The sequence below is a fragment of the Choristoneura fumiferana genome, chromosome Z, assembly GCF_025370935.1.
Source record: "Choristoneura fumiferana chromosome Z, NRCan_CFum_1, whole genome shotgun sequence".
Lineage (NCBI taxonomy): Eukaryota > Metazoa > Arthropoda > Insecta > Lepidoptera > Tortricidae > Choristoneura > Choristoneura fumiferana.
In genome coordinates, this window is record NC_133472.1 from 20,527,655 (window position 1) to 20,541,016 (window position 13,362).

The window sequence follows — 13,362 nt, forward strand, 5'->3', positions numbered from 1 at the left end:
TATAATATTAGTGGGATACAAAAGTTCGTAAGTGTTTGTTTGTTACTTCATCACGTCTAAACCATTGAACCAATTTTGATGAAATTCGGTACACAGATACTTTGAGTCCCGGAGAAGGACATAGGATAGTTTTTATCTCCGAAAATTTCATAGTTCCCGCGAGATAGTGTTAAACGAATTCTACGTGGACAGAGTCGCGGGTAACGGCTGGTACTTTTAATTCTTTCCACTTCCACGGGCTTCCACAAAAGAGAAGCCCCCACAATAGACTTCGGATTTTTTAAATTCCGACGAGAAACACTAGTAAACGAGTATTCATCTATAAGGTGCTAGAAAATTAGGTGCGGATATTTTCAGGGTATGTAATTAATAACCTAAGCACTGATGTATTAAACTGTAGATACACATTGCCAAACAAAATCCCCATCAAAAAGTGTCCGAACTATTTATTTGTTTGTGTAACAAATAAAATCATCACCCACACACATTAATTAAAAGAATACGTGACGAAATTTGAACCTAGTTTTTACTAAGTTACAGTTGAATTTCGCTAGCGGCCATATTCCACAGTTAATAAAAATATTTACGTGTGCGTAGAAACACTGATCCCACCACACAAACAAATAGAAAGAATACGCGACGAAATTTGAACCTAGTCTTTACTCTATTACAGTTGAATTTCGCTAGCGGCAAAACTACACAACGCTTGACACTTGACAGCTAACTCCACAATTTCACATACGCATGCTCGAATATGAATGTAAGCCTTATCAGAAAAGGCAGAGGGATTAATTTCACTTGCTACATTGAAGGCGACGTTGCAAGATTGCTTGGATGAGTTTGACGTTTTTTAAGACGGACGAATTCAGGTTGTAGAAAAAAGAATGCATTCGGACTTTCGGAGAGGACTTTTGTAATAAAAAGTTTTTTTCAATTAAATTAAAAAAAAAATTAAAAGGTAACTTTTAAGCTAATTTTCTTTAGTCCAAATGTTTACCGTTTTCGAGATAATCTATATACAGCTGGATTAAGACTAATTGATGCCTTAAGCAATGCACGCCTATGCCCCTCCCCCCTTATCGATATTTTAAATAACTATTTATTACGACGAAATATTATATTTATGAAATACGATAGAGATTATGGGGAGGCACGAGCGAGCGGATTTTCAAACAGCCTTACCTTTTATGTGCTAACAAAAAAAAAATTGTTCCTATTTATGGTGAACCCAAGACGTGATGCCCTAAGCAATCGCTTAATTTGCTTATGGGCTAATCCGGCACTGTCTATATATATAAAATTAAAATAATAAACTGACTAACTGACTGTTGATATATCAACGCACAGCCCAAAACGCTGCACCTAGAGACCTACTTTATGCCCCTGGTTACCGAAGTACTCGTCAAGATGACAAACGAGTCCAAACTCGATGTGGTCGTGTCGTTTATCACAGAGTTCCTATGGTCATCCGCTAGCTTTATCATCAGATCAACTCCATGTTATAATAATATTGCATTGTCATCGGATTTAAGTATACATGCGTGTAAAATTTCAGCTCAATCGGTTGAAGATATCCACTTCAAATTTGAGTTGAAAGATTCCACCCGAGCAAACATAGTTACATTACACTGCAAATAAATATAATGCTTGTAATAAGTTTTTGTTAAAAATTTAATTTTTAATACAAGCTTTTTTGCCGAATGCACTTTTTGTTGACTGTACTTGAATTGTCGTCTAAACTACATATCTGTACCAAATTTCAAGTCGGTACTTTTAACTATTGAGGAGTTCCCTCCTGCAGAGACGATTCTGACAGAACCACCAAGTTGTCACTACCAGATTGTTGTACTGACACCAAATTTACATAAGTATGCCAAATTTCAAGTCGATCGGACCACTGAAAGTGGGTCAAATTTAGCTTCCAAGATTTGACCCAAACAAACAATAAATAAATAAATAAGCAAACAGGGCAAGCTACAGAAAAGCTTCTAAAAATATCGCCGAAATGTAAGCACTTGTGCAAGTATTTCGAATAAAAAACAATTTGAATTCTCATCCTCCTTGGTTCTGGCTGTTTGCTTCTAAAACCATTGCCAGCGCACGCCGCGCGCAGCTCAAAAAAAAATTGCAGGCTGTCTGTCAGCACAGTTCATTCGCGGGAAATTCGGCGGACATCGTATGTTGTGTAATTAAATAATAAGAAGCTCGACTAGTGTGAATAAATTATAAACTGTATTATAAACCTTGTACACTGTTTAAAATACTTAGTATGATTTTTTTAGTGTAAAAAGCAATAGGTAAACATAGTGATTAATACGGTGTAGATTTGGCGAGCGCTTTATCAAAGTTGGCTTCATTGAGGTTTGTGGTTCATAAATTGCTTTATTAATTTTGCACAAAAACGAATAAACCACACAGTCAGACAGTCAGTACATTATATTATCGAAGCTTTATAAAACATAATTAAAATCGCAAACTTCAAGGTAAATATTCAAACGACATAGCTACCCGTTGCTAGGCGACTCGGTAAATAAAATAGAGTGACGGCAACTCCACTACACTTTTGTTCCATGTTCTGTTGTTTATCTGTTTCGTTTTACTGATATGCTTTCCTGTGCGTGTGACAAAGACAAGGCATTTGTCAATGTTGTGGAATTCTGGCAACGTTTATCTTTTAATTAGCAATTTAGAAATGGCTTTAAAATTAATTTAAATCAATATTTCTCTCTGATTATTAGAATTTAATAGAAAAAACAACAAATACTCGCTGAAAGTATGATATTCCATCAGATTTGTTCCGTTTTCACGAGTGATTTTTGCACTTTTTAATGACGTTCGTGGGCATCGTTACGCTTGCACTGACAACAACGTACTGAGAAAAAAGAAGGCCACATTTACCAAAGTGGCGCTCATTTGGCTCGGACATATTCGGACGCGCGACTGTGGATCTACAGTTTAATACATCAGTGAACCTAAGAATCAATTATACACATAAATTATTTAAATATTGTGTGGTAATATTTTTTTTGTTTCATAAAAAAATACCATTCCGTCCAAAAATAATCATCCTTACATTAACATTAACTTTATATTTTTTTTAATTTAATTTAATTGGAACTAATTAACAACGATGCAAATAATTCGATCTTCAAAATATCCGCGTCTGATTTTATAGCTCACTGTATATTTTCCATCTTCAATCAGGCAATCAGTAAAATATCAAAATCTCAAATGGCCCCCATTTTATTTGGAAAAGAGTTTGGGCGGCGGGGAGGGGGGGAGGAGTCTCCACTCCTTTGTTGCCCCAAGGCTCCCAGAAGGGTGACACTCTTTCCCGGCCCGGATAATACTGACATGGAAATACCGACCCTGTTTTTCGTGTACACGCCCATAGAAACTCATGTCAGCTTCTATGAGCGTGTACACAAAAAACAGGGTCGGTACCTATTAAAAGGGCCGGGACAGGGTTTCACCCCTCCAGAGCTCTAAGTCCGGCCCTGCAGCTATGGTAATATCTGTTAGTGGCACCTCGAGAGTCTCCCCCTCGATGATGAGGTCGGGGTGGTCCCCGGCGGCGGCCAGGTCCTGCAGCAGCGCGAGCGCGTCGCCTCGCGCCGTGCACTCGCGCGCCGCGCGCCAGCCCGCGCCGCCGCCCAGCTGCAGCGACCGCGCTATGCACAGCGCCGTCTCCAACTTGTCACCCGTCAGCATCCAAATCTGACATTGTAAACATTAACAGCCTTATTCATAAAAAGTTAGAGCCTCCTTGAAGGCTCCTTGAAGGCCCGATGCTAAAAAACATGATTCATAAACGTCTGTTAGCGCTAATCAGTCGATCAAGGCTCTGCTAAAGTTAGCGGACCGTAGACCCTCCTTTATCTCCCTGCTAAGTCACAAAATGGCCGCCACAAGTTTGAACAGCTGACTTTGACAAGAGCAAAAAACCATACCGAAGATATTTTAGTGAAGGGTGAAGTTACGCAAAGATTAAAAAAAAAAACCAGGAAAAAATATTTTCAGGAATTTGTATTTAAAAATCCTCTAAATTAGCAGCAGTAAATTAACAATAAGTATGAAAAAAAAAATAGGATGATTAACACAATTATGGCTTTTTGCACAACATAAACATGCGGATCGGAAATGGCGGGAAAACAAACTTCTCGCTTTTTATTTTTTTTCCTGCTAATTTGCTGTCACTGCTGTCAACTTTTTTTTTTTAATTATCGATTAGGCCATTTTTTGTCTTTGATTTGTCAAGGTGGCCAACATAACGAGTCTAATCAGTCTATCAGCGGCTCAACAACTAGCAGACTGCTAGCAAGCGTTTATGAATCATACTTCTTGACAACCGTCTAATAAGCTTAATCAGTCTGCTAAGTAACAGACCGATCAAACCTCAATTAAGGATTTTTTATGAATAAGGCTGTTAGAGCGTTTATGCCTGCTGAGCTGGCAACGGTGCATTTTTGTTAGTTTTTCTCGATTATTCCATAAAAATTGATTGAAAATTAAAAATGTGGTCTGATAGAACTCTTCTAAATATATAAGTTAATATGTCACTCCAATTATTATTCGTGATAGACTTTTATTTTCTTTAAAAACCGTTAATAAATATTAATTCGTTTTCAAAGAATATAAAAATCTATCACGAATAATTATTGGAGTAGGCACATTAACTTATATACTTACATATTAAGAAAAGTTCTATTAGACCACATTTTTCATTTTCATTCAATTTTTATGAAATAATCTAGTAAAAATCGGTCAAGTGCGAGTGCGAGCGACTCGCGCATAAAGGGTTCCGCACCTCCGTACAATGTTTTAAAAACAAATAGTTCAGTAATATTTTTTTGTAAAAAAATCTAATACAAGCTTTTTTGCTGGCGGTACTTTTTCCCCCCCGTTACCAAAGTAAGTAGTCGTCAAGACGTATCAAATGAGACCAAAATCGATGCGGTCGTTTCGAAATCGACACAGAGTTCCTATGGCCAACATCTAACTTCATCATCAGATCAGCTCAACGTCATAATAATATTGCATTGTCATCGGATTTATACATGCATGCCAAATTTCAGCTCAATCGGTTGAAGATATCCACTTCAAATTTAAGTTGAAATATTAATTCCACCGAAACAAACATAAACATAACTAGGTAGACAAGTACATTACAAGTTAATAAAATCATATCACCAAAATGTAAGCACTAGGTGCAAGTATTTTGAACAAAGAACAATTTTAAATTATCATCCTCTTTGGCTGTCGCTCTGTCGGAGGCTGAATAGCGCTTAACCCCCTTATTCATAAACGACAATCAAACCTATTTTAGTTTTTTTTTTTTTTTTTTTAATATGGCTTTCACTCTTGCTGATTTTAGCAAGACGTATTTTGCCAATGTCGATGTTGAGACATTACGCACATGAGGAGAATGTTCGGTTTATGAAATTTTGATTTTGGAGAAGGAACAGATAGGAGACCTAAAACAAATAACATATGTTATGGACGGCACACGGACGCGACTTTTTTTTTTTTTTTTAACAGGGAAATGAAGACTGTTAAACATGCTAACATAAAAGGAAGTAGTGGAAAGGAAAAATAAAATATAGAAAACATGCTGTAATTTTACTACAACTTAATGTTGTGACTCAGTATAAATTTGATTAAAATTTTTGTCAAGGAAGAATCTAAAAGAGAAAGAAGTGTCGGAAAGTTAATAGGACGCGGAACATCCTTAGGCAACACGTCATACAGAGAATATGTAAGTTTACCGCAATTAAAAAAAATGTGCTCAAGAGTTCTCGACGTCTGGGTGCTCCTATTTTGCGTGTACCAGCACTAGTAGGGCCCAAATTATTTCCTAAATAAATTAGGTACTGGCGCTTCGCCGGCCGCTACCGCGGCGCGCTCGCTTCGCTCTCTCGGCTCGCGCGTTGTGGTCGAAATTGTACCTAACGCTCCTCCTCCACAGAATATATGATAGTAATAATCTAATGTACAGAATGGCCCGCTCCGCCTCGCACCGGTTCGAGTTACCCAACCCCTCAAGCGCAGATTGCAGGAAAACCGCAGGAAAGCAGTCGGGTGCGCAACGCGATGTATGTTGGCCGCACGGCACTAAGATCGGGAGCAATAATTTTGCGAAATGGTAACGGTACCCTACCTACTTCCTTTTTCTAAATAAATAATGATTTCTGAAATTATCGCGATTAATACATGAAATAACTACCTACCGAATAATTCCTTTAAGTTTGTAGTTGTATATCTATTGTAATTGAAATAATAATGCTTAAATACACAGACAGACACATTTTAAGTAGGTTTAAATAAATAGGTAACTTTAACGATTACATTTATTTGCACTATACAATCTAAGCCATACCTACATATACGAGTAAGTACCTTTCAATGTCATTGGTAGCACTAATTAGGGTTTTGCGATAGTCAGCCCTGTGTATCTTACGCACACATTGACGCGTGTTGCCGCCAAACTGTCTTATTTAGGGGCGGTTTCACCATCCATTGATTAGTGTTAGCTGCCGGTTAAATGTGATGCCGTCTCCGTCTATTCGAACAAGACAAATAGAGACGGCATCACATTTAACCGTCAGTTAACACTAATCAATGGATGGTGAAACAGCCCCTTAGTCTTATTTTACCTGTGCTAAGTTTTTTCACCTATGATGAGTTCTGTGACACTTGAAAATTTTCCGAATTACGCACACTATGTTCGCAAAATATTTTTTAAAAATAATTTCTAGTTTGAAGCAAAATAGTCATAAAAATTTAACCCCCTTATTCATAAACGACAATCAAACCTATTTTAGTTAAAATGCCGCTAAAATTCGTTTGTCCTTATCTGTCACTTCGACATTTGTATTTGTTAGAAAGGGACAAAGCATTTGTTAGTTAACATAGGCTTGTTAAGTTTTATGAATAAGGGGGTCAGACTCTTGTCAAAGGCCGCGGCGCCCGCGGCAGAAAAAAAAGGTGGCTGAACGCGGTAAAATCGGCCGACGGCGCGTACTTATTATGAATTAGTGATCAATCTTAACCTGATTTTAAATTTTGACTTTGTAAGTAAAAAGTGTTGATTAGTATGAATTATAACGGTAATGATTTAGTGTAAAAAACATACAACACAGCGGCTGTGAGTGCTTTATTGAAGTTTGCTTTTGCGAAGTGTGTGTCGGAGGTTTGTGGATCATAAATTGTTATTTAATGGTGCACAAAAAAATAAACAACGGTCTTAGAGACAATTATTATAATTATTGGAGGTTTTATAAAATAGCACTAATAAAATCGCAAATTAATAAGTAGTTAAACATTAAACAACATAGGGTCACGGGCGTTGCCCCCTAGCAACTGACGGCCGTCATCTTGACAGAATAGCAACATAGTAGTAGTAGCGGCCACTGTAATACATAATCTGTTAAAATTTCAAGTGCCTAGCTATTACGGCTCAAGAGATAGAGCCGTGTGACAAACGGACGAATGGACAGGCAGACAGATAAACAGACAGCGGAGTCTCAGTAATAGGGTTCCGTTGGCACCCTTTGGGTACGGAACCCTAAAAACTAACAAAAATGCAACGTTGGCAGCTCAGCAGGTATAAACGCTCCGTAATACTTGTAATACAACGTGATCGTCATTATCTTACAGCACGCACGGTCAACATTAAAATAAATATTTATTACGTAAAAATTTCATTTTTAATAAGCTTTTTTGCTGACTGTACTTTTTGTTACTGTACTTGCATTGTCATCCAAACTATATTTCCACAAACTATAAATCGATGCCTTTAACTGTTGAAGAGTTTCATCCTGCAGAGACGATCCCGTCCAGACCACTATGATGGATGTCACAACCAGATCATTGTATTTTCACCAGATTTCCATTAGTATGCCCAATTTCAAGTCAATCCGACCGGGTCCGGTTAAAATTCGGTTGCAAGATTTGACCCGCACATACTCGTACAATAAAATCTATCGTCAGCGTAGCCCGCCACTTGACTTTTTGCCCCTTGTTTGGAATTATTTGCTTGTCCTTATATCAAAGAATGCGCAAAGCGCTAATTTTATTTAATAGCAAAAAAACGAATTTAAGCAGCGTTTCCACCAATAATGTGCGAGGTTATGTTGCGAGAATAGACACGCTTCATTTACACATCCTAGCACAGCACAGCTCTGGTGGAAATAGCTAAGCGGAGCGAGGCGAGGTAAATAAAGCGTTTCTATTGGTTAATGAAAATACATATTCCTCGCAACACATACTCGCAGATCTCTGGTGGAAACGCTGCTTTATGGTGACACTGTAGAAATAAGTCAAGCAGCAGCTAGATTTTTATTTAATTTAAATAATTTATTAGTTCTCTGTGTAGGCAGATTTCGATACAAACGAATGTGGTCGGGAATGAGTCAAGAAACCTACCTTTATTCCAGCTGTCCGTAACATGGCCATAGTTTTTGGGGACGTCATCAGCTAATCTATCTTCCACGCCCGTCAGTCCCAGCAGCTTGAGACCACACTGCAGTTTGGACATGGCAGCAATTGTTTTTTCGGTACGATTTGTAACGCTAAGACGAGCTTCCTTGTACTCACTCTGAAAATAAATTAATACATAATGACGATCCAATGAGGGCTATCGTTTCTTGTCTCACTAGATGGCGCACTGTTCCGTGAGGTTTTTAAGTGTGGCTTACAGAGTCTGTTATTACGGGCGTTAAAACAAAGTTTAGATTAAAATCATATTTAAAACATCTTAAAACCGTACCATAAAAATATCCAGCAACCACAGTGTTGCTAAGTCTCGTTTTGTTCGGAAAAAAAGGGAGGACAAAAGTTTCCGAAAGACAAAACTGTCTCAAAACACAGACTTTCATTGCCCCGTAATTAATAATTGCCATAATTAATTTCAGGTTATGCAAAATATTCACAAAAAAAAATTCTTATTATAAATAAACCCGCGTAGCTCTCCCAAACACTATGAGATTTGACATTTCGGAGACCTCACGCTACACTAGCGCCTCTAGCGGCGAATTCATTCGCGATAGCCCTCATTGTATCGCTATTGCGAGCGACGGCTGAGGACTCTATCGCTTGCGGAGATGTTGATGTGTCACTGCACCGGTGCACTTAATCACAATGGAACAACTCGTGGCGTCTCTTTGAACCCGAAAACTGAGTTTAATGCCCTGCTTACCTCTTATCGAAATTAAGTATGACGAGAGTCGGAGATTTAGAGAAAAGTACCAATACAGAATCTCAATATATTTAATTGCGTTGTGGATAAATTAGCAGGGATTGTAAATACCAAAATACTTCTTCATCTCACAAGTATAGGAAAAGCAAAAATTACCTCAAACTCCAAGTATTCGTTTTTAGTAAGAACTTTTTTGGCTACCACCAAGGTACGTAATCCGTCGGCAGCCAATCGCTTGCACTCATTATTGAGCCACGATGAATCGAGAAGCTTCGCAAGGGCGACGTCAGCGCCTTTCACGTAGTAAGTTATTTCTCCTGAGATTTCCTCCTATGAATATAACAATTATTTTTTCATGATGATAGAACGTCAAGTACCTACGTCTTGGTATGTCACTTATATTGAAGAATTGTTCTTATTTAAAACTAGCGTTTACCCGCGGTTTCGCACGCGTAAATCATTAGATACAGCGGTGAAATTGAAATTCCAGGATTTTATTAAATTCTCGTGCGAATATCGGGATCCTATGTTTTAATCCTGGTTATAAACAAACTTTTTGTCAAATTTCGACAGTAAAATTAAAATGATTAAATAAATTTTGTAATAATTATAATTAATTGATTTTAAAATAAATTAACAAACTTGTCAGAAATTAAGGCAGTTTCGAAATAGAAAAAAATTTAATGACAAGTCAAACCCTTGGGGCATGGCCATAAAAAATTCGAGTCGTGCCACTCGTATTTGGCGCTCATAGCACAATAACTAATAGTACTACCGTACTCATAGCGAGGCTGTCCTGCCTACTTATGTATCACATCACTATAAGTATATCACACGATTCATCAAATTTAATAAGTGCTTAAAAGACAGCCGAAGGAAAAAAATTGTTAAATTTAGCCATTTACCATCATTATTAGGCAATAATTGTATCGTTTTATGTTAAGAAAATACCAGTGAAGCTCAACATTTAGAAGTACTACTTCTTTAGTTATCGCCGTAAACAACATTACTGGAACAGTTGGAAAAGTATTATATTAGATATTAGTCACAGACTCGCAATTACAATGGTATTTTATAATTAATAATTGGATTTGTCGAAAAAATACCAATGCATTTTATTATTTTTTTGAATAGTACTCGTAAAGTCGATTATTAGTCGGTAACCAATATCGATATTTTTTATATACTTAATTCACTTTTTTAAATTAATTATTAGAACTTTCTTTTCATGACGTTAGAGTTTATTATAGTATTAGCTTATTTGGATTATTATTATTATCTCATAAAGGGCCTGCACGGAATGCCACTGTAAAATCGCCTCTGGTTGAATATGAAATTACTACCCATGGAAGTTTATTTGTTTAAAAAATTATCCTCAAAAAGTTCTTCCTACCTGCACAATGATGCCCATCATCTTACTTTCACTTGTAAAATGGAAAATCTGCAGTATAGAAAATTGCATTATCTCATTAGTAGTACGGAGCTTAAGTGAGATATTATGGAGATTTCTTCGATACAAAGATACGCCCATCTGAAATTAATAACAAAAAAGCTGGTGAGTAGTTAACAGGTGAGTTAATTTTATTACCAATCAAATCAAATTCATTATAGACGAGGAGAACCAATAACGAATTAACAACACCTGCAAGACACCGTGCGAAGCCGCAGGTAAGGCCTAGTAAAATATTATATTCATTACACAAAAAAAAGTTGAAAAATAGAGTCCAGCTTAGTAGGTTGAGCTAGTATTAAAAACAATAGTTACGAGTATTTGTGATACGCGGTTGGTAAGTGAGGTTTTACAAATGAGTTGACGAGTGATAACACGAGCCGCAAGGCGAGGGTTTCATGGTCACGAGTTTGTTAAACCTTGCCAACCGTGCATAATACGACGTTTTTCAATACATTTGTGAGAAAATAGGCAATTAATAATACAAAATTGAAAAATAAAACAAAACAAACGCAGTTTTACAAAAATGTCGCGTCCGTAATGCGCATGCGTAAGTTTTGTTATTAATTAGGTTCACTAAAATTATCAGGCAAAGTTTCGACGCGTGCAGCCACTGCGATTTTTTCGAAAAAAATAAGAGGTGGACATTTTGCAAATTCATTAGTTATAATTATAGTTTTGTATATTAATACATGTATATTTATACATTATTCTACGTATGTCAATATTTCTAATTTTTGTCATTTATAACTCTTTGCTTGTAAACTTTTAAAATGAAGAATCAAAAAACTAATAAAATCGCACTAGTGCGGTAAAATGAACTTACGAACCGGATTCGATTTGTAGCATTCGAAGATGGCGGATGTAGACAATATCTAATTTTGCTATTTCTGTTTCTTTGGCTAGTTGAAGTATAATTTTGATAGTGTTTTTAGGCGATTAACCTTAACACTGAACAGTGGTCCCAAAATCCTATATTGCTCTCGTGTCTAACTTTTTTAATGCGCAAGTGGTCTCCACGTGGTTTCTGGAACTTTACTATCAAGTTGCAAAAACTACAATCACCATACAACGTGCCTCTCAAAGAGAGTTTAACTTGACACTGGCGAAATTGTCCTATAATTAGGACAGAAAAAGCCATATTTTAAAAGAGAAGAAGAACTTACGAACCATTTATACATCCTTTGAAAGTGAATTTATCGAGCAAGTGTATTGTAAAACTACTTTCTGGCAGTAGTCGTGTAAAAAGAAGGTAAATTAAGTTTACCATATCTGTCCACTTGACGAGCGCCACCTCGTCGGGGCTGGAGGCCTGGTAGTCGCACAGCTCCTGCTGCGGCACGGCGCCGCCGCAACTCTCTGATACCACAGAGCTGCCATGTCTGTCACAGAATAACCATCTCTTGCTTATTTCTTACTATTTACCTATTATATAGATATTACCTACACTTTCCCTAGGACAGGAATGGCGAACCAACAACATGATTGCCGGTGGTGTTAAAATGATACGGCAGACCAATGTAATGATCAACAAACATGTATTTCATCGACAGTTTTTCTTTAAGTCCGCGTCATAGTCAATTATATATTGCTATAGAAATTAGCACATTATTTAAAAAAAACCGGCAAGAGCGAGTCAGACAAGCCCAAAATAGGGTTCCGTAGACATTACGAAAAAATTAAGTAATATTTTTCTAAGGATTTCGTATTTTATACGGAATCTTCCAAGTTTAGGTATATTTTATACCTTAGGCTGCAATTTACTCTTAAACCGACCGGTTTAGATTTTAGAGGTGGGGGAAACGCTCGATTTTCATGAAAATTTGTACTTTAAAGTTGATTATTTCGCAATTCAATGGTGCGGGCGAAGTTCCCAATCCGCTGGGCCCGCGAGACCAAGCCCTCCTAGATGCCTAGCAGTGGGAATGATGGCTCGAAAATAATACAAGTCCCGGTGGACCTATCCAACGATACCCCACATATTGGATGAGAAAAAAAAAACCCCCACTTTACGTCTATGGAGGTATCCTAAAAAATTTTTTTAATTTTTTATCGGCATAGTTTACATATATATATCCGTGCAAAATTATAGCTTTCTAGCATTGATAGTCCCTAAGCAAAGCCGCGGACGGACGGACAGACAGACAGACATGGCGAAACTGTAAGGGTTCCTTTTTGCCATTTTTGGCTCCGGAACCCTAAAAATGTTGCCATTTTTTTTTAGTTTGACCTATGGCCTCTCAAGCAGAGGATCGTGGCCCTGCTTGAAAGGCCATAGGGAAACTACTAAGCCATACTAATAGGCCAAGGAATGTTGTGTTACATTTACAAAAACTGAAAAAAAAAAAGTCTTTCAGTTAGTATTACCTGACTGAGTTTCATCAACCCTCTGATCATCCAGCTCGTACACAGGTGTGACATTATGACAAAGAGCAATAGCAAGCACCACCTCCCACACTTGATAAGGTGAGACGCCATTTTCAGAATCCGTAGGCGTCGACGGCAGAGAAGCTTCGTTTGTTAAATACTGAGTCAGCAATGCCTCTACCTGTTTTATGGATCAATAAAATATACAAATTTTAGAAATGTTTATTCATATTTTAACTTTCTCATAATTTGAGTAAAATTAAAATAACTAACCTCGTAAATAATAATTTATCAAAGAGAGCGTTTCCTAGATGTAATTTTTGGAAAACCATTTCATTTTTAGTCAGCG

The 13,362-nt window shown here is 37.2% G+C and overlaps 1 protein-coding gene across 1 annotated transcript in view; it reads right to left on the minus strand.

The window, feature by feature from the left end:
• Positions 1-13,194, minus strand: part of LOC141441199 (probable phospholipid-transporting ATPase IIB) — a gene marked incomplete at its 5' end in the record, with an annotated part of 28,272 nt that extends 15,078 nt beyond the window's left edge. The window contains 7 exon segments of the mRNA XM_074105876.1: positions 3,529-3,717; positions 8,425-8,463; positions 8,465-8,596; positions 9,353-9,526; positions 10,590-10,727; positions 11,914-12,028; positions 13,019-13,194. Coding sequence (XP_073961977.1) covers positions 3,529-3,717; positions 8,425-8,463; positions 8,465-8,596; positions 9,353-9,526; positions 10,590-10,727; positions 11,914-12,028; positions 13,019-13,194 — 963 coding nt within the window.
• Between the last annotated feature and the right edge of the window lie 168 nt (positions 13,195-13,362).